This window comes from Pangasianodon hypophthalmus, chromosome 2, assembly GCF_027358585.1.
Source record: "Pangasianodon hypophthalmus isolate fPanHyp1 chromosome 2, fPanHyp1.pri, whole genome shotgun sequence".
Classification (NCBI taxonomy): domain Eukaryota; kingdom Metazoa; phylum Chordata; class Actinopteri; order Siluriformes; family Pangasiidae; genus Pangasianodon; species Pangasianodon hypophthalmus.
This window is the reverse complement of record NC_069711.1, coordinates 28,052,323-28,077,427: the sequence shown is the minus strand read 5'-3', so window position 1 is coordinate 28,077,427 and position 25,105 is coordinate 28,052,323. Positions and strand designations below refer to the sequence as shown.

At 37.8% G+C, this 25,105-nt stretch overlaps 2 protein-coding genes across 3 annotated transcripts in view; both read left to right on the top strand.

Annotated features, from left to right (window-relative positions):
* Positions 1–36: 36 nt before the first annotated feature.
* Positions 37–20,976, top strand: acox1 (acyl-CoA oxidase 1, palmitoyl). 2 transcript variants are annotated; one of them, XM_026933334.3, is made up of 14 exons: positions 37–290; positions 2,103–2,262; positions 7,739–7,899; positions 8,681–8,788; positions 9,706–9,825; positions 11,074–11,189; positions 11,266–11,435; positions 13,686–13,848; positions 14,516–14,706; positions 15,004–15,180; positions 15,674–15,779; positions 16,283–16,426; positions 18,206–18,412; positions 19,471–20,976. In XM_026933334.3, the coding sequence occupies exons 1-14, from the start codon at positions 182–184 to the stop codon at positions 19,519–19,521; spliced, it is 1,983 nt and encodes a 660-aa protein (XP_026789135.1). In that variant the 5' UTR covers positions 37–181; the 3' UTR covers positions 19,522–20,976. The 2 variants fall into 2 exon arrangements, with proteins under 2 accessions (XP_026789135.1, XP_026789134.1); XM_026933333.3 differs by lacking the exon at positions 7,739–7,899 and adding an exon at positions 5,787–5,947 and having other exon boundaries at positions 38–290.
* A 2,269-nt stretch (positions 20,977–23,245) lies between these two features.
* LOC113538257 (inactive rhomboid protein 2) overlaps positions 23,246–25,105 on the top strand; it is a 35,063-nt gene continuing 33,203 nt past the window's right edge. The window contains exon 1 of the mRNA XM_026933180.3: positions 23,246–23,722. The gene's annotated coding sequence lies outside the window, so the exon portion shown is untranslated. The remainder of the gene's footprint in view (positions 23,723–25,105) is intronic.

Sequence of the window (25,105 nt, the reverse complement as noted above, 5' to 3'; positions counted from 1 at the left end):
TATTGGCTGCAAAGTGTCAGACGTCAAAGCACGTGACGCACTTCGCCCCTAATGCGGAAGCGAAGTTCACCTCCACTAGGCCGGAGTTGAAACATTACACAATACGTCATTCACAAATACCGTTCAGTTGTGTGAGCGTCGTGTGTGTTTTTATCAGGAGAAGAGCAACAGATTTTCAGCAATGAATCCTGACCTTCGCCGAGAAAGAGAAAATGCTACCTTCGAGTCGGAAATTCTTACAAACTTCCTGGACGGAGGTGTAGAGAAGACCCGCAGGAGAAGAGAAATAGGTCGGCTTTACAGGGCTGAATTAAATTAAACAGCTTCCTGTGTTATTGTTTTAAAGAATTCACATATAGGCTGTTGAATGTATTGTTTGACGCTGTACTGTGCAGCAGGGAGCCATTTTGGATTCAGCTCTGGACTGCAGTTGCAGCTCTACTGTCTTGTGCTGAACAGTTCATTCACAGTATCGAGTTTTATCGTGTTGTGGTGTTGTAGTTTTCTTGCCAAAGCTGGTGTGAGTTGTAAATTTTGCAAAATTATCTGCACACACTACTCCTTAAGTACTTCTTTTGTACTCTATTTGTATGTTTACCCCTTTGAATGCTTTGAACTTCAGATGTACTGCTTCATCCCTAGCTTTACCTGAGTCTTTACTTTGTGTTTACACTTGGTTTAGTCTATATTTCCATTTTAATCAACTGCAAAGGACAAAAAATTTGGCTTTAGCTTTTAGTTTTTTTGTTTCAGGGGTGATGGGCAGAAAAAATGACTTCCAGATACCTATTGCATGACAATTAACTTTAAATTGAACGTTACACATACTACATGTATGATATAGGTAAATAACCTTTGCTACAGGTACTACTACAGGTATAATAATGGTAAATAACCTTTATTATACCTGTAGTATGTGTAAGGTTCAATTTAAAGTGAAAGAACCTATAAAAGGTATTTATAGTCTGTGTAATATATCTGAAGTACAGGCATAAATCAACGCTGCTATTTGTATCCGTATCTTGTTAGTGCTCCAGATATCCATATCTGAATTTTCATTTAAACATGAAGTTGAAGTGGAAGTTGCGGAAAAACGTATTTTTTTCTTTAAATGAACTTTCTTTAATAACACTATGCCACCAAAAACAGTAGGAATAAAATGTCTGAGGTAGAAATGGCAATCTTTTCAGCATGGTGTGTGGATTGTGGTTTAACAGTTCCTCAAACTCCTCTACATCACTCCTGTTCATAGTGGGTGTTAACTTGAGATGTGCCCTTTTTTTTTTTTTTTTAATAAATCTAGCCTACCTTGTTATTCTAGTTTGTACCTGTCTACAATATTTCTAAGCAATTTTGTTGGTTCTGTTTCCTCCCCCAAAATTAGAAGCAAACCAGTAGCCTAATTTAAACCACTGTGACCTGGACCAGGCAGTTACTAAGGATGAATGAATGAATGCTGTATGTTCATATTAATAAGCGTGGTGTTTGTTTGTTGTGAAAGATTTATATCTGACCTCTCGCTTGTGACTGTGTGAAAGTAAAACCCTTATGTTCACACATCTCTAGTGTCAACCAGATGCTATGTGAACCTTTGTGGCAAGCTTTTAAAAAAATGTGGACAGTGCACCTCCTGTTCATATCTGCATTTGTTTAGAGCACAATATGTCTTCGGTCTAATCGGTTATATACATAATCTGAAGTAAATGGAAGTGTCATACTATAAACTCACTGATATCATTGTCAGCTCTTATATATCAGAGAGTTTATAGTATGATACTAAAGGTAGCATTATATAAATCAAGGATGTCCAAACTTCTCCACAAAGATTCAGCTTGGTTGATATGAAACCAAATAACCATGTTTCATGAAACCTTGCAGCCACTTTGGCCCTTTGTGGATAATATTGGACACCCCTGATATAAATGGTTCAGTTGCTTTGTTCATAAAGTTGGGCTTTTTTGGTTTCTTTCCATATCCATTCCCTAAACAAGCCACCTAACCAGAAAAGAGTGTTTGTCACATTTTCCATAACGCTCCCTGCTTCTTTCAACTGGTCTGACTCTGTGCTGTTGTTTATTTGCTGCTCTGTCACTGTACCACAGAATCTCTGGTCATTAATGACCCTGACTTCCAGCATGAAGACCTGAACTTCCTGTCCCGCAGTGAGCGCTATGACGCGGCCGTGAAGAAGAGTGTCCTGATGTTTTCGAAGCTCAGGGATTATGGCATTTCTGATCCTGAGGAGATATACTCCTATAAGAGGTACTGATACAGATACCTGGAAACCTTTTTTGTTTTTTGTTCAGTTTTACAGACAGTCTCCCATTTCTATACCTGCATAACTGGTCTTAGTTTTTTCCCCCCAGAGTAAATCCAAGCTTTTTAATCCTTGCAAATATGCACCATTATATTAATAGAGCCAACAGATCCTTTCTTGCACAATCCCAAAGAAGTTAAATGTTAAAATGTGGAGTTAACTGCAATTATTGTTAGATCTAGACTTGCTTTTACGCTATAACTATAATAATTCACTTAGCAGTTGATCACAATCTTCACCACTGTAATGCATTAAAAAAAGAATAAAACCCTCAGTATGGCTTTGCGGATAATATGATAACAGCAGAAGTTGTTACACTGTAGTTCGGAGGAAGAAGCCTGCCCATTCTTCTCAGCTCAGCACTGGGACTCATGAGTATGTTACTTAGCACGGAAATAAATATGCTGTCGATAAACAGGAGAAGTTTGTCCTAGTTCAGCCCTCAGGAGTCAATCAAGGAAGAGGGAACAAAGACTCGTAGACTCCAGGAAATCTGCAGGAACTCGTAGGTTAAGATACATTGCTGGTGGTTGAAACTGGTTGAGAGAAAGTGGTTAAGATAGAAAACCAAATCTGGAAAATAGTGGAAGAACAATCTCTTTAAAATGATCTGAACTGAATGATGTATTATTATTATTATTATTATTATTACTAGGACAGGAGATCAGGTTTAGGTGAAATAAATGAAAAGATAATACATATACATTGTGTTCCAGAATTATTGGCATCCTTTGGAAATGTAAATAAAAAGAATAAGAAGTGCAGTCAGTGGTATTTTGAGCTCAAACATACAGGGGCACTTATATACAAAACCAAACGTTTTCTTAAGCAGTGCCTTTTTTCATACAGAACTAATTTCTTGCTTTCAAAATGACTGACATTGTTCCTAGTAAATTTCCAACTGCGCCAGCATTTTGAATTTTTTTATCATGATTCTTATTGTGCTTAATCATTTAGTTAATTGTATATCCATTTCCTGACTTGCACAGATCAACAGTTATTTGTTACTTAGTGTTGAATGCTCCTTGGTTTTCCCCGTAATAGATTTTACATGTATGCAGCTCTTTACTTCCTGGGATCTTTTGTTGCATGCATTTTAAATATTCCTTAGGGGCTTTCCTTGAAATTGCATTATTTCTCATGTGTGTTCTTATGAGGATATTTTTATTAGAGTGAAAAATACAGGTTTGTTGTTCTGCTCATTTTTATGGAGGGTGCCAATAATTCTGGAGGACAATGTACATTGTATGTGTTGCATTTTCTGGATCTTATTTCTTCGTCTTGGGGAATCTGTACATGTGAGGTTTTGCACTATCTATCTATGTTTACTGTCAAACATTTTCATGCCACTATGTTTAAATTTCCTTTTACCGTGACAACAGTAGCAGTTTGGTGGTGCATACACTCTTTAAATAAAAGAGTTTCTCAAGAGTGATTCATATGGTTCAACCTTTCTAAAGGCGTTAAGTCCTGGTGCTAGACGGTGCTAACCTTTATTCTCAGCGTGTAACCTTTCTCATGCATTATTTCAACACATAACTTTTCATCATAAACTTATGCAATTATCGTGTTATAAAATTTTTGTAAGTTACAGTATGCATTACCTAATGGTTAGAGAGTTGGACTTGTAACCCAAAGGTGAACCTGAAGGTTGTGGGTTCGAGTCTCAGGTCCGGCAGGGATTGTAGGTGGGGGGTGTGAATGACCAGCGCTCTCTCCCACCCTCAATACCACGACTGAGGTGAGACCCTTGAGCAAGGCACCGAACCCCCAACTGCTTCCCGGGCGCTGCAGCAAAAAAGGCTGCCCACTGCTCCGGGTGTGTGTTCACGGTGTGTGTGTGTTCACTACTGTGTGTGTGCACTTGGATAGGTTAAATGCAGAGCACAAATTCCGAGTATGGGTCACCATACTTGGCTACACGTCACTTCGCTTCACTTATAAAGACTACCGCGTAATCACTAATCCCACTGTTAATGTTAGTTGTCATTCCCACACAGATCTTATTTCTGTTCAAACCTAACATTGATGTCATACAAACATTAATTTTATGTTATGTGCTGTTGAACTTGTTCATGTATATTATAACGTACAGTGCAGCAATTTAAAATGATCAGACAGAAATACCACACATCTCCAAAACCAACCCTGTAATAAAACTGCAGCAGCTCAGTTTAACTGGATCACATATACTTTGTTTATTTCACAGTACAGTTTTTTTTTTTTTTTTTTTTTTTTTTTTTTTTTTTTTTTTTTTTTCCCTTTGGGTTAAAGCTTGCCAGTAACGGTTGACTTTTTTTTTTTACCTTTGCCTTGGAGGTTTTTGGCTGCGGCCCAAACAACTATGACACCAGAGAGGGTGAGAGGGTACACTAGGACAATCAGGACAAAGGTTGTATTGAGATTAAACCTATGCTAAAGGTTGTCAGATTGTAATCACAGTGTGCGTCGATCATTAAAAATTATGAAGTTATGAAGCCTTATATAGACATTGCACCATGCAGAGAAGAAATTTTATTCCTTTGCAGCTGGGAGCATCTCGTGTTGCATTTATTCATTTGAAAGACGCTTTCATCTTTAGTCACTTAGCAGAATCTAAGAAGACAAGAATGTGGCCAGTCATTTAAAGGCGTTGATCAACGGCTTGACAGCGACAATGTTTAAAACCTTGTCATTAAAAACTTGATTTTAAAAACTAAATGATGTGATTTTCTCACAATAGCAACATAGATACAAGTCTAAGCAGATACAGACTGTCAAAATGTCCGCAATGTGCCGTCACATCAAAACAGAGAAGAGCACTTTCACACTCAGTACAGATGACAATAAAGGCATTAATAACAGGAAATTTAGACAGCAGGACTTACTGAATGAATCAGCATTCAGTTTCCTCACAGATGTTAGAGTGAACAGAGATCAGTCAAATGAAAAGACTGATGAAGCTTGTGTTTAAATGGCACGAGTGAATTTTTCTCAGGTGATGAGACGGATTCTTGTGTGGATGGTGTTGATAATCAAACTTCTAACTTATAATTTTTTTGCAGTGTGGCAGTAATGTTGTTTTTCCAAAGTAGATTAGGTTTTATATATAGAGGAAGACACAGCGTCTTTAACGTGAATTGGAATGAAATTTTTAAATGCGGTTTTCTCTGCTTTCACTTTTGGGGATAACAGATGTTTAAAGTGCTAGAGTTTTGTGCGTGTGGTTGAGATAAAAATTGAGATATACATATATATACACACAGTATGACAAAAGTTTGCTTTATGGGTTGTGTGGGGCAACTAGTAGTAAACATTCAGAATTATGCAAAAAGGCAGTTAGTCCTGCATGCGTAAATACATCAGACCCTTTACTCTAGAGCTATAAATCAGGTATATAACCGCACCACTAATTGATAATCATTCAACTGGGGCAAAGCAAAGGACAAAGAATGTGCAGTGTAGCTAAGTTGTGTGTGCATTCCTGCAGAGTGGCACGACAAGGCACCACCGAGCCTTTTGGTCTCCATTTCGTGATGTTCATCCCTATGCTGTCCAGCCAGTGCACCCCTGAGCAGCGTGACAAATGGCTGCCACCGTCCAGTTCATGCGAGGTGCTCGGCACGTACGCGCAGACTGAACTGGGGCACGGTCAGTCATTCTCACTCATGGAATCTAGGGATATGTCCGTTCAGATCCACAGGGTGACATGAGTCTGCTATCAGAACCTGGTCTTATTTCATCAAAACTAATAATAAGTTGATTAATACTTTTGAAATATATTTTTCTATTTGTAGCAGCAGTGTGTATTTTATTGAAATAGTAACAAGTGACTCCTTTTTCTGGGAGATTGTTAGCAAACCTGTATATTGTGATACACATTGTGTATCATAGAAATGTCTTCAAGAATATGATCTTTTTTGTCATAGTGCCCACCCCTACTCCTAACAGTCAGTTTAAAAAAAATTATACACATCAGCCCAAAAATATGGCAATGCATAATGTGCTAAATCCATCCAGTGAACCAAATCGGTCCATTAACAGCACATAGTATCCGATTGGTGCATCTCTTATATTAGTGGAATCTTATTTGAGAAATACAGTTGTATGCAAAAATTTGAGCACCCATCGCCAAATGACATATTTTCTTGATTTAAACACCCTCTCTGCGGCGAACTATTTTAAAAAGTATCATTTTCTGCAAATGTCGTATAAGGTGCATTATATTTGATGAACTTAAACAATAGGTTTGGCCAGTGGTGCCCAAACATTTGCATACAACTGCATAATTGGCTAAAACTGTATTAGTTTATTTAATAGCTGGTGGAGTAAGCACAGGTCTTGGTAGTGGACTTCTCTCTGGAATACTGCGGTCCAAAGTAAATAGTTTCACTGAGCGAATGCCTTGACTATTGAAAGCAGTCTTAGTAGCCTGTGTAGGTGTTTGACAGCATTCCAAAAGCATTCTAGCACAATCGCTCACTGTTCCGTCAGTTCACACTGGATGTGTGGTCGTCTGCTCGAGAGAGAAGTATCTGGAGGGAAATAAATAAAAACCTTTGTCTGTAGAATCCTCTTTTTCTTCAGTACTTAAGTCGGGGCTTCTATCTCCCTCTTTTGTTTCATGGTTTTGGGTTTAATTTGACTTACATTATACCTTCCTGCAAGTTTTCTGGCCTCTCTGCAAAAGTTCTCTATGCATGAGTTTGACACTGTTTAAAAAAGAAAAATCTACCTTTGTATTAAATTCCGTCTTCTTCCAAATGTAGTCCATCAGTTGATGGTGTTTGAGTAGCTACAAGGTACATTTTGTTTACATGTAAAGGAAATCTGCCTCAGACAAAATCTTTTCAGATAATATTTTTCTCAGACTGCCTCACACAAACAAATGTTTAGGACACAGATTTTGTAAATCTTTTTTTTATTTAAACCAGAATTCAGGCACGGAGACACCTTTCTTAAATGATGCATGTCATGATTTTATTTTATTTATTTATTTATTTTTTTTTTTACACTGTTGATCCAGGATTGACACTTTCACACATAATTATGATATTATAGTAATGTCACTGACTTTTAAAATCAAAAGTCAGACTTTCCACCATTGAAATACTTTTATTTGCATTATTTGCTATTGATTATCTGCATAATAATAACTTTACTCATTGGTTCACATTAATTAAACCAGTAATAATGATGTGTTATGGATGATAAGTTATGGTTAATCAACACCAAGATTCAAGATTTGTTTTTCTCTCCATATTTCTTCACCCCTCACTCTAACCATTCATCCTTTTTTTTTTTTTTTAATCCAACCTGCTTACTCTATCTTTTCACTAATCACTACCCTCCTTCTGCCAAAAACCTCATTTTCATCTTTAATTCCTGCGTGGCTCTCCAAAACTCCCCGCTCTGCTTGAACCCTTTAACCCGCGACCCCAGATGTGTACACAACGGACGCTCGAATCCTCTGGACCTGCACCTGGGGATGTTTCTGCCCACGCTGCTAAACCAGGCCTCGCCGAATCAGCTAGACACCCTCTTCACACCCGCATGGAACCTGGAGATTATCGGCACCTATGCCCAGACAGAGCTCGGGCACGGTAAACAACCCAGCAATCCGCAAGAGCCTGCTTTACATTTACGGGGATAAGATGTCTAGATGTAATCCACTTTTCCTAGTGCAGAAGCCAGGAAACAAAACACAAAAAACTCTTCCACTTAACTCTTACCTGTTTTGTCTCTTTGACTTGATTTTGGTGTGAAACCGAGCATTCTGTATGCCTGGAAATAATCAGATCATGTCCAGCATCTAACGCTAACCCATAACACCCTGCTAGTCTCCTTATATCTATTTTTCTCTGAGTTTTCAGTTTTACAAATCCTTCTCTCAGAACAGGCTTCTTTTTGATCAGGCTGCATTACAGCTGTCAAACATCTAGTAGATGTACTAGCTGTTTAACTTCAATAGATAAACATGGGAAAAAAAAGAAAGATGAAGAAACGGAGGAATGAAATAAAAAAAATTCTAATTTACCGCAAATGTAGTCAAAGGACTAGCTTACGGGTTATAAGCTTCTGACATTTCTCTAGGCTGATTGACTACGTTTAGGTTAAAGGGGTTTCTTTTTTGGCTGAAATATCATTTTAAATTATTTCTCAGCTTTTGTTCATTGTCATATTTAATACTTTGGACTGCAAGCTAGAGATTTTGACATCCCCTGTTTCTTCTCAACAACAGATTTGTGTGTGTGTTTTAAAGTTTAATGTTCATTTACACTGCATTTGTCCTGTATTAACTCGTACCCTGTTCTCTCTGTGTTTGTTTGTGTGTGTGATGTCTATGTATTTGTGTCAATGTGTTGTTGTTTGCATACTCTTCAGGAACGCACATCCGTGGACTCGAGACCACAGCAACCTATGACCCCTCCACGCAGGAGTTTGTCCTGAACAGCCCGACGGTCACTTCCATCAAGTGGTGGCCAGGAGGATGTGAGTGACCTTCATTTAACCCACACAGCAATACATCATATGTGAAAATAATGCTGGAGTTTATTACCATGTCATAAAAGCAGTATCAATGCATTAGTCTCTTTTATGGTGGAAAGGTTTGAAAAAAATTCACTGTATGATAACTGCATAAAGAATATGGCCATTTTCATATAGGACAGCGTTAAAGACTGCAGTCCAATAACAGAGTAATATAATTTTAAACCTACCACAGATGGATTTTCTTTTTGGGTCCCTACTGCATGCAAACTTGAGCAGCTCAAAGCAAATCTTATTCAAATGAATTCACTGTTTTAATTGATTTTTATTTTTTTTTTAAATTAGCTAATCAAATTTTACATTTCATTTCATGCAATTTGAATTAACCTGGCAGCATAACACATAGAGAGCTTAGTCTCATAATTCTTGACGTGTATTTAGTGGTCTTTAAATAAGAGACACATCACAACGTTTTTACTAGTTAAATAATTAAAGCAATTAAATGTCTCAGTACTTTAAAAGAATGAGCGAGAAATGTTTTGTAGAAATACAGTGGCACCAAATGGCAAAAGCAAGTTCTGTAGACGGAAATGTCTTGTTTATGAGAAAAGAAGGCTACTGTAACTCACGTAACCACTCTTTACAACTGTGGTGAGCAGAAAAGCATCACAGAATGCACAGCATGCTGAATCCTGAGGCTGATGGGCTGCAACAGTAGTGTCATGTTCCACTCCTCTCAACCAAGACCAGGAATCTGAGGCTACACTGAGTACAAGCTCACCAGAACTGAGCAGCTGAAGATTGGAAAAAGACCATGCACAGTTTTTCCAATATTCAGCTGTCCAGTTCCTGTCAGTCTGTGCCAGGTCTTGTGTTAGAAAGGACAATTAAGTATGATGTGTATGTGTGTTTGTCTGTAGTGGGTAAGACGTCCAATCACGCCATTGTGTTGGCCCAGCTTTACACACAGGGCAAGTGTCACGGCCTCCACGCCTTCATCGTCCCTATCCGGTGTATGAAAACCCACCAGCCTCTGCCAGGTATGTTTGTGCTATATTCCTTTTATTTAGAACTAAAGCTATGACCAGTAAATGCTGATAAAATAGACCAATGTTAAAGAATCAGTTTGTATTTTTTTAGAGCTGTCTGTAAACTGAACTGGAAAAAATGACGAGCCTCCCTCTTCTCTCTAACTGACCCCACTATTCTGTTTAAAGTAAGGGACAGATATGAGCAGCTCAGTTTCGTTCAGGGGTGGAGCTATTTTCAGGGCCAGAAAAATATAAACAGAACCCATTAAAGAACCAACTAACAAAAGATAAACTGCCTGGCAATATTGTAAAATTACCGTTTTTCTAAAGATATGTCTACATGTCAATAAAAATGTTTACATTGCAAACTGCATCTTTAAGGTTCCACAGACTTCTGTGGAAATCCTGCTGATAAAGAACTAAATAAAGCATGCTGTAATGATAAGGCAAAACCTTATTCACTTTTGCCACTTTGCCCAAAAATATATAACATGATCTTATTAAGGGTCAGAACTTTATAGCTCAGTATCTTAAAATAAGGGAATCGTCTGATAGAAGCTTATCTTTTCAAAGGTCAAAATTTTTAAGTGTCTCGTTTCTATATTTATAAATATATAGTGAGTTTCTGTTGTTTAATACAGTTGTCAGTTTTGTTGGTTTCTGCATTTTTTCACCACATAGTATTGTATGGTCAAAATCAGACCATCAATGGAGTGTGTGTGTATTTTGCAGTTTTGTGTTTATCAGACTAAAACACTTTCAGACACTAAGACACTAAGACATTAGCTTAACTGTAATCTGCCTATTTAATCTGTAGTCTGTTTGTGGTAGGTATGAATCCCCAGTCAGTACTGACGTTGATTAGTATTGATACAGAACATCAGACAAAAAAACTACTTGTAATGTGAATTTGAGCATCTGTTGTTGCTGGTGACCTCTCTGTAAGGATGAATTTCTTTTCCAGGCCTGACAGAGGGATTAAGATCAGGAGACTTCAAACATTATAGTGCTGAATTACAGCAAACGTAACGGGACAAAAATGAAACCTGACGACCAGACAGTGACATTTGGTTTTAGCTGCAGTACTCCAAAAATTCCATATCAATTATAATGCTTGTTAATGTGTTTTTATATAACAAAACGATGTATGATATTGATTTTGTCCTTTCAACAGACAGAAGTTAGGGGCTGTGAATATTCACTATTCATATGACGTCTTGCAGGAGTTGTGATTTGTTGAGTCCACCATGTGTGCAGGCGTGGTTGTAGGCGACATTGGCCCCAAATTCGGCTTTCACGAGGTGGATAACGGATTTCTGAAGCTGGACAACATTCGGATTCCACGTGAGAATATGCTGATGAAGTACGCCAAGGTGAGCGGCACGAGTTATACCCAATGCTATCGTAGATATAAAAGGACATGAAACATGTATAACGCTGTGTGTGTAGGTCCAACCTGACGGCATGTACGTGAAGCCCCCCAGTGATAAGCTGACATACGGCACCATGGTGTTTATCCGCGCCATGATTGTAGGAGAGTCGGCCATGGCTCTGTCCAAATCCTGCACCATCGCGATCCGCTACAGCGCCGTCCGTCATCAGTCTGAACTACGAGCTGGGTGAGGGATCAGACACATTTATTCCTCGTATACCACAACAGTGCTCTGTTTTCTTTTTTTAAGTTATGAAAAAACATGCACTTTTTATTCATTTATAGTTATGTTTAATAGTGTGGAACATCTCTGAGACAAGTTATTTACTGTTATCACTTACATTATAACAGCTATAAATCCTCGTTACCTTACTTCTTTTCTTTTTTTCTCTCCGTTGAAGTGAATAAGGCAAAAAAAAACAAAAAACAAGTAGCTTGTCATGTTACCAAGAAACCGCAAAGCTGCTTCCAAAATATTACATAAACATGAGAGAACCTCAGAGAAATCTTCCCTTTATCAACAATTACACACGTTTTGTATCTTAAATCTGTTTATGTGGAGCTTCCGCCATGCAAGTCCCTGTGCATGTTGTTACTATAGAAACAATAATGTGTTAAAATTAGATGTGGAGCATTATTATAAACCTGTTATAAGTCTTGAAGCCAGCACTTTTTTTTTTTTTTTTTTTTTTTCAGAGCTACTGATAGAGAAAATTAATCAAAACCTTCTGACCTTTTTTACAATTATCTTCTAATATTTACAAATATACTCAATAATATACAAATATACAAATATTTGATTGGATTGTGAATATTTGAGCTAATTTTAATTAGCCCTTTTATTCCACAATTGTTTTTATAAAAATGTACAGTATGTAGTCCATTGTGTTAGAACATATCACCAAACACAAGGCACAATCAATAATTCAGACACATTCTTCTTAGGCCATGTAACAGTAATATTTAGTAGAATCCTAACTCTTGCTAAAACTATGGCTGTAGTTGACCAAATACGTCCTGCTTGTGCCCTAGTACATTATTCATTTTCATACCTTTGGCTTTAGTGTTTACTGTTAAGTAACTTTTTTTCTTTTTTTTAATTCATGAATAGGTTTTGAATTTTTAAGTTATTATTTGTGCCATGTATGCCATTTGCAATTTCTATTTCCACTTTAAAAGACACACACATTTAATTCATGTCAGTTCAATGTTGATTAATGGTTGTTCTTTATATTACATTACAGTTTTTGGTTGTGTCATAATAATCATAACTGCAGTTGTATGAATCACAATTATTTGTCAGCTTAAGTTGTATGATTGTGACAGGCCTAGTCTGATGTCCAACATTTGCCATTTTTTTTTTTTTTTTTTTTTTTTTCTCCCCCTTCACCCAAAATCTTTTCCATAAATTCATATACTTGTGTCAACATTGGTAAATAAATTGATTTGGAAAATAACAGTCCGTATTTTCAGTTCAAACTGGAACTATATTATCACTTCTAGCATTACAGTACAATGGGCTACTTGCATTCAGGGCTATGACATATTTCTGCTTTGAAATAGCACGAATCTCACGTCTCTGGTAGCACTGTTTACATTCAGCAGTGCAGCAAGACAGCAACGTCTAATGTTTATTTCCCTCAGTCTTACAATAAAGTCGTAGTGTTGGACTAATATTAGTTTGGGTGTTCATTTCTATTAATAGGTATTTTCTTACCTCCATGGTTGTTTATGTATGACGATGCTTACAGTCTGATGCCTTTATCCAGCTCACTAAAACAAGCTTTGGAAGTGTTCTTACGTATATGATGAAAGTTGATGTTCATTTTCGGAGCTCCTGAAGACACCGGGTGTAAAATAGCATCATTGTCATTATAGCAGATGAACCGGAAGCAGAAGTGGTGTTTTTTTAATAATGCAGAAGTGTTTCTGCAAGTAACCCATTCCTTATTCAGACTCTGGAAGTGGTGTTTTGGGGGTCTAGTCATACTAAATTGCACTAAGAGTAAAAGTGATTATTGGTTACCCAAGATGGCTGCCCTGTAATGTACAAAATTCAGCGACACTGAGGTTTCAGTGTGTCCTGAACACATCACATCATGTGTGTGACATTACTGAAGAACTGAAAATGATTTGAGGCAGCAGATTTTTGGGTTAATTAGCGATGTAATTCTAGCGATGTAATTCTAGTGTAAAACTAGCGATGTAATTCTAGTGTAAAACTACAGAAGCAAACATCAGACAGTAAACATGTCTCTTCTAATTGACTTTGTTTTGTGTAAGGAAGATATTGTGCTAGTTATATTGGATCTACAACAAACTTCACTTTAAAGAAGCGATACTGAGTTGTAAATCACACTGATTGGATTGTTTAAAGTACTTTTAATAGTCTGAGTTGTATGAGCTCACACTGTTCTCGGGTGTCTTCTACACACAGAGAGCCTGAGCCGCAGATCTTGGATTACCAAGCTCAGCAGTATAAGCTCTTCCCGCTGTTAGCCACGGCCTACGCCTTCACCTTTGTGGGCCAGTACATGAAGAACACATATAATCGCATCACTGGAGACATCAACCAGGGAGACTTTAGCCAGCTGCCTGAGGTACGAGGATGAGGGATCAGTCAGTGCTGTTAATACGATTTGTAGTCCTACGCAGTCAAGGTATTGTATGTTTTAGAACCTTTCAGATAATTATGGCTGCAACTTTACAGAAGATTTTAGTGTATTAATTATGTCCTTGTAAACAGAGGTGGCTAATAACATGCTTTATGAATAACTTTTTGAACAAAATACCAGTTTTAATGCTAGTTTTTTTTTTTTTTAACCCTTACATGAGTAAATCTGTAAAGACAACTATACTTTTACTTCAATGAATATTTACACCAAGGTTTGTTCTTAACTTTATTTCTTTGCTTGCTATTGGCTTCTTCTGTACATTTGATTCTCTGTATCACATCCTTGGGTTATTCTTGATGAGGCCACGCCCACTCTGTTTGAATTACCATTCAAACATTTTCAGTCACATTACCACTATTTTTCATCCAGACAGTAAAAATAATAATAATGATAATATAAAATACTGTATACCTTGTGTCCCAAAAAAACAGTCATTGCATACAATGAGGTTGCGGTTGTGTTTGTGTCTGTCTGTGATAATATTGACAGCTAATATTAGACATGTTACCTAGCAACAATTAGCTAACCATAAACTCACTGACTGTCTTCCTCTCTGTCTCCCTCTCTCTCTCTCTTTCTCTCTCTCTCTCAGCTCCACGCTCTAGCTGCAGGTTTGAAAGCGTTCACTACCTGGAGTGTGAATGCAGGGATTGAAGTGTGTCGGATGGCATGCGGAGGTCACGGTTACTCTCAAAGCAGCGGCCTGCCGGACATCTACGTCACCTTTACAGCCACGTGCACCTACGAGGGCGAGAACACCGTCATGATGCTGCAGACGGCCCGGTACACACACCTGACACATGCAGATTTACCTTCACATACTGCTGATAGTTTCATAATCATGCCTGGTGAATAATATTAAATTAGGTTTGAATCATTTTACTCAGTTCATTACTTAGTCATTGTTTTTGCTGAACTGTACACCAGTAAAAGTGCGAGTAAGCACATAGCGTAGTGTCTGTAAGGTTCACCTGCCTCACACCTCTCACAAATTTTCCCTGTTCTGTGTGCCTGAGCATAAACTGAAGCAATACAACAGTGTAATAGTTTCTTGTGTTTGTGTTTGTTCCTGCGGTTCAGGTACCTGGTGAAGAGCTACAGACAAGTGCGTGATGGAAAGCAGCTCAGTGGTACTGTCTCATATTTGAATGAATCTCACCAGCGTTTTCAGCCTCAACCCACTGGCTCCAGACCCACAGTCATCAACATCAACGACCTGCAGAGCCTCGTGGAGGCCTACAAACTCCGTGCTGCCAAGTGAGTGACACACACAGCACTGCTTTACTAAATACTGGAGTTTTACGTGTTGTCTTCTGAATAAAACAGTGACTGTCTCATTCCAGTGCCTTCACAATTCAGGACTAGTGACTGTACACTGTGGAGTCCATGTTTGAAAAAACAAAAAAAGTCAAATATTGTATTGTCTAACCATTTATCAGTGCAGGCCTAGCTGAGCATAGACAAGTCACAATAAAAGGAACATATAGGAACTTTGTAAATATAAACCTCACTACTAACAGCAGATCTTAACTGAGTGAAGTGCTCAGGATGGGCTTTATTGCTTCAGGAGATCAGCAAGATATGCAAAAGCTAAACAGTTTGGGGCTTTAAATGTCAATAAACAACAAGACCGTTGTTAATGTACTTTGATTTAGAGATAAGAGAGTATAGAAAGAATGCAATTTCTAAAGCTTTGATTGTTGTAAAGCGTGTTCTTGACGCAGCCTGTTGTGTATGTAATCGATCGTAGCCTGGTGGAAACGGCGGCGAAGAGCCTGCAGACAGAGCTCCAGCGCAGCAAGAGCCAGGAGGACGCCTGGAACAACAGCTCCTTAGAGCTCGTCCGAGCCTCTGATGTATGATTCTGATGCTTTCTTTGGTTTGATACCTTTGCGAAAATCGGGTGGAATTATGTTTCCTAATGTCTCATATACCTGATTCCAGCTTACACTGCAATGGCCTAAGCATGAGTTTCTTTTTTTTTTAGCGCAAACGTGGTTAGAATTGGATAGGGCTCCACAATGGACCATATTTCAGGCTGAGGAACTGTAATAAACAATGCCGATTTCATTATTAAGCAACTCTCTCATGAATGTTATGCTTTTATCATGCAGATATAGTGTAGCTACACCTTTTTAATGAGGGTGTGGTTGCTGTTTAAAGCTGTATTACACCACCGTGACATGGATTATTTTCCTATAATATGTAGCCAGTGCATTCAGGTCATTCTTGACAAGTGTCTCTGGCTGTCAGTGCATGTCAGGCTAATGTGCCCGTGTGAATCTTTTCTTGATACCTATGAGTTTGTGGGTGTTTTGTCTCACTGTGTGTGTGTATGTGTGTATGTATATGTGTCCAGGCCCACTGTCACTACGTAGTGGTGAAGCTGTTTGCTGCCAAGCTGAGTGAGATCAGTAACACAGCCGTGTACTCCGTCCTCAGCACTCTCGCTCTGCTCTATGCCCTGCACGGTGTTGCCAGCAACTCTGGAGACTTTTTGCAGGTTTTACACACACACACACACACACACACATTTATTTATTTATAAGCCATGAAATGTACTCCGAAACAGCACTGGAAAACTAGTCATTTTAATCTGTCTGTCACCTGGTTGGAGCAGAGAAAGCACTGGACCTGATGAGAAAGCACACACATGGCACGATGGCCATAGGAATATATTAATATTAACATTTATTAATTTGCTAGGTGCTTTCATTCAGTGTGACTAAGAAGTGAGTCAGAATCAGGCCCACACAGCTTATAAAGGAGTAATTCACTTAAAAAGGAACACAGACAGTTTTTTCTCCTTATGACATCCAAACAGATTTTAGTTGTGTGGCTAATGAGTAACAGAAGTCTGTTCATCCAGCATTTGCCTCATCTTCATGTACTATGTGCTTCTGTTTTGTATAATAGCAGTTCAAAGTGGAATTATATTATCAGTGACTTTCGGATATAATACGCCTGGTGGGTAGAATGACATGAAATCACACTGAAGCCTGGTTTATACTTCTGCACTGAAGCATATTTGTGTCGCAATGCAGAGAGGGGATTTATGGGAAAGCGTGGCACGCAGAGGTGCACTGATGGGCTGACGTGCTGTCCTCAGAAATTCTATATTTTAATAAATGTCTACATATCTACGATGCTGTATGTCAACCAGCTACTGTACATCAGGTGAACACTGAACAAGGTGTTGTGTGATGAGATGTTATGACTTTTCTTCCACGGATTTGATCGAGTCATATTGGTAATATAATTTTTAAATCTGACTAGCATCACTCTGATGCAGTGCTACAGCAAGCACAAAGTATCAGCAAAGTGCTAATGTGTAGGAGGTTCAAGGGAGAGAATGTGTCTAGCTGCAGCTCCTCTGTCACTGTGGGCGTGAAATGCAGCTCATGCGTAAGTATTTTATTTATACAGTAATATAACTGTGTATGTAAAACTAAAAATAGTGTTTCAGTTCATTTTAGTTAGCTTTTAGTACTGGGGTAGTTCAAATGAATGTTAGGTGGAAAAAATAAAGTGCATTTCAGAAGTTCAGTGGGTGGAGCTTATAATATGTGATATTCACACTTGTCTTCTTCTGTAGAGAAAATCTGAAAAATCCCAAACTGTTTTGTATTTGGTCGATTTTAATACCCAGTAGCTTGCTATCGGTGATTTCAAACAAATAAATATTATTGATGTGCTTATTTCTCCATTCATTCAAGACTTTAATTTTGTTTTTCATTTTCTGGCCCTTACTGGACATGTTCATGTTGGGTGCAAATATAAATTCAGACTCCTGTCTGAGCTCTCACACACAACACCCTGATGTGTTTAGAAATTTGCAGATCAAGACATACTGTATAAACCAGGCTTAAAAAAGTTATGGTTGTACAAGATGGCTGCCACCATATTATTACAGCATTCAGCTACGCTACTTAGCTTGCTTAATTTTTTTATAGATTACAATAAGGCACACTATATAGACTTACCGATGAACTGGTTGCAGATGTTTACGGAAAAGATTTAGAGTCAGAAAGACTTAACATTACTTATCAGCATTGAGTGCATTTGCATTGTACTTCAACTAAAGAAGCAGTTGTTAAACACCTAACATTATATTTAACATTTTGTTGATCAGTTACATTTGAAGGGGGAAATTGAGCACACTTTATTTCTTTCTTGCAGCACTGTACCATTAATGCACCATCGTAAGAGGCCACCACACTCACAACCCTGTACAGTCAGTTATAGTGAAACCTTCTTTTCTGTTTCCGTGTGTTTTTTCCAGGCTGGTCTACTGACCGTTCCTCAGCTGTCTCAGATCACTCAGAGGATAAAGGCCCTGATGGCTGAGATCCGTCCGAACGCTGTGGCTCTGGTGGACGCCTTTGACTACCGTGACGAGATGCTGAACTCGGCGCTAGGCCGCTATGACGGGAATGTCTACGAGAGCATGTTCGAGTGGGCCAAGAGATCTCCACTCAACCGTACAGAGGTAAGGGAACAATGTAGACTTTTACTATAGTTTTATTTATTAAAACCTGAACAATGCAGTTTAGTGTAGCTGACCTGACGAAGATCCTTTATATATAGTGAGTCTACCTGGAATAAACCTCACAGGAGCTTCAAACATTTTATTACCATGGTTCATTTAAATATTTACTCATGTGGTGGAGGCAAATAACACTACACCATGCAGTAGGAACAGAAATATCATTTCACGATTCTCAAAGGCATTTCTATGATGCACAATAGTTTTGTCCACAAAAAAAAATTGTTTGATGATACTGTATTTTAATGTCTGCAAAATAAAAAAATTATATTTAAAATGTGTATAAATAAATAAATATTTAACATTAAAAATGAGAAAATTTGATGATTTTTAAAGAATAAGTAAAAAAATTGCTGCTTTTTTAAAAAAAAAAATTTAAAAGATATCACAATAACCACAATATCTCAGAAAAGCATATTGTGACCTGATTGATTTAATAATTTTTTTCAGTATGGGAATGTCTTCAGGATAGAGGGCTTTGCCCATTCTTGTTTCTCAGTAACATGACAAACTGCATTTTTTTTGTCTTATTACGTTCAAGAGAGGAAAAAAAAAGAGAGGATGGTGAGGAAATTATAATGCTATACTGTAAGTGATAACAGGAAATAAATTATCTTGCAGACATGTGACAATGTTAAATGTAACTATAAATGGTTAAAACACGCAACATGCACTTCATTAATAAATAAATCCCTTCATGTTGGGCCATCTCACAGCATACTGTTGATTATTTTCCTGTAATAATAAACCCTGTCATGTTTTATTCCCTACTTAAGAACGTATTTATTATTCTACTTGTACATTCTGCACAGTTCATTCACTGGATTGTAAATTAGAAGGTGTCTTAACATCTCAAACTTCTAAATTATGTGTCTTTCCACCTACATGAAATCACATTGCATTTGCATATTGAAACGCATGTAAAACTCCATTTACACTTCAGAATCTGTCTTTTATTTATTTATTTATTTATTTATTTTTCCTTTTTTTCTCCGCTTTAGGTCCATGAATCATACTACAAGTACATGAAACCTCTGCAGTCCAAACTGTGAGCGTGAAGCTAGGACTTCTCTTCAACTAACATATAAGGGCACTAATTGCTAGATGGAGAATAATCTCTCAATCACGTGTAATTGATCTGACAGAGCCTCTGCAGTTACAGCCCATATAAATCAGTGCTGCTCTTGGACCAGTTTCTCTTTTTTTTTTTTTTTTTTTTTTGGTTAATGCTGTAATCTAAAGTGACTTACAAGTGAGGAAGTTTGTCATGGCTCTATGGCATTCCTGGGATGTAAATTCAGAACCATCCCGTCACTACAGTAGAAACGTAACCCGTGAGCTCCTACTGCCATCTTTTGTCTTTTACATTTTAAGTTAATATGCTAATGTAGACAGGGCTGCTGATCCCAGGTCAGAACGTGATAAATATGGGTCTGGATAGATACACTGTACATGGTCCACAGTGGAACAGAAACACTGCATAGGAGACACTGGTAATTTCTTTGATTGACTTTGTGCTTTGAATTTTAACCACTGTTTAGATGTCCAGATTTGTGTACTATATTGTAAGTTACATGTATGGTTGGAATCAATTTTTTTATAATTGCACATCATCTCATTTTGGCTTATTTTGGGAAAAAAAGGTGATATTGCCCTTCATTTGATACTAGCATTGATAATATCAGTGAAATGTGATGGATATTGCATCTGTAAAATGTTATTCCCACATGTTTTCCTGTTCAATAGGTACAGCACTTGCTGTACTGAAATTGTATGGTGGTCCTGATGAGACTCAGCATTTGTTGAATTATAATGTAAAAATGTGTAATGTTTTGTTAATTTTAAAAATTCACAACAATGCGTACTGCTGTGAGTTTCTAGATTTCACATAAACATGTCCGTTTTCACGATTTCATAAGGAATTTTCACAGTATGTGTAATTTTTCAGCAATAAAAATTGCTAATAGAATTATGAAGTATTTGAAAACTCAAGACTAAATACCCTATCAGAAGCAGTACAAATATAAAATGAGACTGCCTGGTACATTAAAGCACCTTATAAAACGGAGCCACATGTGTAATACTTCTTCTCTCACCAGACAGAATTTAGATGGATGTGTCTTGAATCACTGTCACGGCTCCCTATTTCTAGAGATTGGAATGTTATATAATTATGGATATTTGAGTGACTGTTGAAGGCACAGCTTGCACTTTCATCACCTTATAATATCCTGCCTTAATTTGTTGATGTTGTAGTTTTATTCAAGGCCAATGCATTTTTGTCTTTTGTTCTACAGGAAACTTTCCATTGTGTCAATTAAATGGCTTAGTCCTGCTTACTTTTTGATTTTGGACCCATAGTTTGATTTATGCTACAATGAATTAGAAGTAAAACTACAGTCTAACTCTGGAAAATGCTAAAACCACAGAAATGATTTTAATTCTGATAGCTTTTGTCAAGGTTGATCACTTGATTATGACAAATAAAATATTTCCAATCAAGTTTATTTTTTTTTTTTTGTTATTTATTGTTATTACTGATCACACAACATAAAAAATCAGTAACTAGATGAACTGTCCCAGTAGGTGTCAGTGTTGGGGGAAATGTTCTGTTACTTAGGTCACAATGTTGGCAAATATTTACAGCACACTTTGAATATAATGCTAAATTATTATGTAATGTATTTACACGTGTTTTTAAAGCTTCAGGAAACCGAAATTTGTGGCAGATCACAGTAAAAAATTGAATAACTGGGCGACTTTCCACCGACTACATGTACTTCATTAGAATTTATGTAAATTTTCATGTAAAGTGGGACGAGTAAATATTTGCCCTCAGAGCAAATGTATTACTACTGTACACATAGTTTAGGAAAAAGTATAACCTACTGTACTCAATAATTAAAAAAAAAAAAAAAAGAGTATGAAGGCAGAATTTATATATGAATGATAACATATGCTGTATTCAAATGAGATGTGTTCACCCTATTTAGATAATTTCACATGAACAGTCCATTCACTGCATGAGGCATTCACTGTAAAACTCGAAATCACTATATAATCGCTACTGTCACATTTTTGTATTCTTTATCTCTGTATCCCCCTTGACTTTATATCTTTGATTCTGTGTCTGCACCTGACATCAAGACAAATTCCTAGTACTGTAAAGTGTCCTTTACTGTACCTGGCAATAAACTGATTCTGATTCTGATTTAAATATTTTACAGTGGATAAAATGTAGCATAGGGAGGGCGAGCGTTCTTTTCTTAGGACAGACTTCCTGAGAAACTGACTATACAGAAGTTGTTTTGGCTCAATCCTCAAAAAGAAAGGCCAATAAAATGAGCATTGGTACAACATGACACAAAGAGTTGTGGAAGTTTTAAAGTTTTAAGTGTTGTTTAAAGACTCATAAAGATCATGATTATCAACCGGTAATAATACATTATTAAAATCTACAGTTCACTACAGACCCCTTTTGCTGGCAATGCTAAGTGTATTTACAGTATCTTACCAACCAATATACCATTTTTCAGGAAAATGTTGATGTTCCTGGTGGTTTTCTTTCATTTTAAATGCCATCCTTACATTCTTTGTTTAAAAGACATGGTAGTATAGTTAGCTTACACTTGGGATCCATATTTCTGATTTTCTTAGGAAAACACAGAGTGTATAGTGCAGGGGTGCTCACACTTCTATGACAAGAGATCTACTTTTTCATATTATTATTATGGTAAGATCCACCATGTAATATATGTACGCACACTAAATTTAGAGTCTGAGAAATTATTTTGAGAGATTTTGTTTTTATTCAAATAATGTTATGCAAGCAATTTTCATTCAAAGAAATCGCAAAAGTAATATACAGCAGTGGGGATGTGGTCGAGCGTTAGCGGTGGACGGAGTGGAGGCGGGTCGAACCGACAGGTAATGTGTGATGATTCTCACCTGTGTCTTATTACCTCCAGTCTACTTACTGTACGTGTGTCTCTTTGTGCCGTAAACAGAGAGAGAGTGTGATATAGTTGGTGGAGCTTACGAGACACACTGCGAAGAATGAACTTGAACTTGAGTAGCTTTGGGTTTGTTGAGTATTTGAAAGTGTGCTGAAAAGATTGGACTGATTAAATGCAAGCCTGGAACTCAGCAAAAATTCCACCTGTTTCCTGAATCTTCCTCCCCACACTCACACACCAGGGTTATACATTCACCTATTAAGAATACCGCCCAGTGGAGATCTTGTGATTGACTGGTCGATCGCGATCGACGTAATGAGCACCCTGGCATACCGTGTTTAGGTTGCTGGTAAATGGTGATTGTAATAAGAAACTTTGCTCTTTTTTTTTTAGGAGCTATCAGCGAAATCGGACTGTTTTCCCTTATGTTTGAGATTGTTGGACTCCTGATCGGAAGGTTGAGAGTTCAAATCCCAGCACCGCCAAGCTGCCACTGCTGGGCCCTTGAGCAGGGCCCTTAACCCTCAACTGCTTAATTGTATAAATGAGATAATTGTAAGTCGCTCTGGATAAGGGTGTCTGCCAAATGCCATAAATGTAAATGTTGAAAATTTTCTCAAGTAAAACACTGTTGTAAATGTGCTAATAATGCAATAATGTCCTCCTGTGACAGCAGACCGCACGACCTCTAACACAACCGCTAATAATGAAAATACAGCACTGATTAACAAATTAGCACCGGAATTGCTAAACATATCACGAAAAAACATATATAAAACAAATATAAACATATTTGATATGTTTCAGGGTGAAGTTTCCGTCAAGTCTTTTTTTAATTATTATTTTTGGAAAAGATTTAGTGTTAAACTTTTGTAACTTGTTAGCTACATAAGCTAACATTCAGTGGTTATTAGCATGGCTCTGTGAGGAGTCCAAGAAGTGAGTTTAGACATTTGTGACATTGATGGCCTTCCATACTTGTTTGTCGCTCCCTTTTGGGTGTATTACAACCGAAAACGGCTTCTGAGGGAATTCCACACGCCTACTTCTGGTTTACCGCGCTTACTCAGTGGTTTTTAAACCCCGGTCAGTTCTTGGGAAGGTGGGCCGACATGTTGAATCCCTCCCTGTGTGTTTTTCTTTAGGTGAAGTTCCAGTTAGGGGAAGTGAGTGTGGTAGCGTTGGTAGCATGTCCCGGCGTTAACGCTGCAAAGCAACACCTCTACACCCTGTAACGAGGTTTTTGGACTAAACTTCACACTTGGAGGCGTTTGGAGGATTTAGACACATACAGGAGGTGAGAAAGTGTGAATAGTTTGCTTCAGGTAATCGGTTAACTGGATGAAATTAGGACAGAAGTGGTAAGGGAATCAATAACAGGGCTGTATTAGCAGCTCTGACACGTTCACGTTAACGTTAGCTTCCACAGAACGGCTTTGTAACTAGCACTAATGAAGCTTTTCACAATGCAGTGCACTCAATAGTCTTATCTTCAAATTCTTCACATTCCTCTTTTGTTTACGGGGGATGGGGAATGTGAGGTGATTTGTACAAGTTGAAATTTTGAGTTGCCTCAACACGCTTTGTGCTAGAAACAATATTTCGGTTCAGTAGTAACTGACCGTCACGAGTCATTTGAGTCGATTCTTTTGGTCCGACCCGTTTAATGCAATCGAACCTCGCGGGTTTCGATTCCTTTGATTCACAGCAGAGTCTGGGATTATTGTTTCACCTGCAGTTTTGTTCTTTCATTCATAGTTTCAGTTCACTTTGTCTATATCATTATTGCAGTTTACACAACCCATTTTTGTTGCCAAGTATAAAAATAGCTTATAATTAACCTAGCTCATTAATTTAATTGCAAATTTAACTACTTTCACTTTAGAGGAAAAGATTGTGGATTGGTGGGGTTAGTACGGTGGTTAGTACTAAGTGGTTAGCACGGCTGCCCCTCATCACCAAGGTTGAGGGTTTGATTCCCACCTCAACCCTGTGTGCATGGAGCTTGGATGTTTTCCCCGTGCTCCAGGGGTTTCCTCTGGGTACTCCGGTTTCCTCCTCCAGTCCACAGACATGTGGTGTAGACTGATTGGCATCTCTAAATTTTCTGGAGTGTGTGTGCGATGGGTTGGCTCCCCGTCCAGGGTGTCCCCTGCCCTGTGCCCCAAGTTCCCTGGATTAGGCTCCAGGTGACCCTGTGTAGGATAAGCAATATAGAAAATGGCTGGAGGGATTTTGGACTGTTATCAGTCTAAACAACATTTTTTTTGGGGTGGGTATGAAAGAAAAAAAAAAGAAGCAAAAAAAGGAAGTATTTGTTTGTAACTGTTTGCTTATCACGGGCTTATGAAACCAGAGTTTCTATAATCCTGTATCTTTAGTCTCTCTACTTGGTGTTTTTTCCTGCTCCAACACCTCTCATAACCTTATGAAGAGCTCCTTAACTGTGTGTTAGAGCAGAAAAAATATCCGGTGAACTGGAAATAAAGAAGGGCGGATGAAAGTTTGACTTTGAGCTTTTAGGAACCAATTTTGTGACAGTTTCTCAAAATGTGTCTCAGATTTAAACGACCTTAAAAGATGAAACATTTTCCTGTTTTGCAACAGAGCAGTACAAATGGTTGATGCATTACAAGATAAAGTCTTTTTTTTGTAACCAAAATGCTCAAGTGTTGTGATA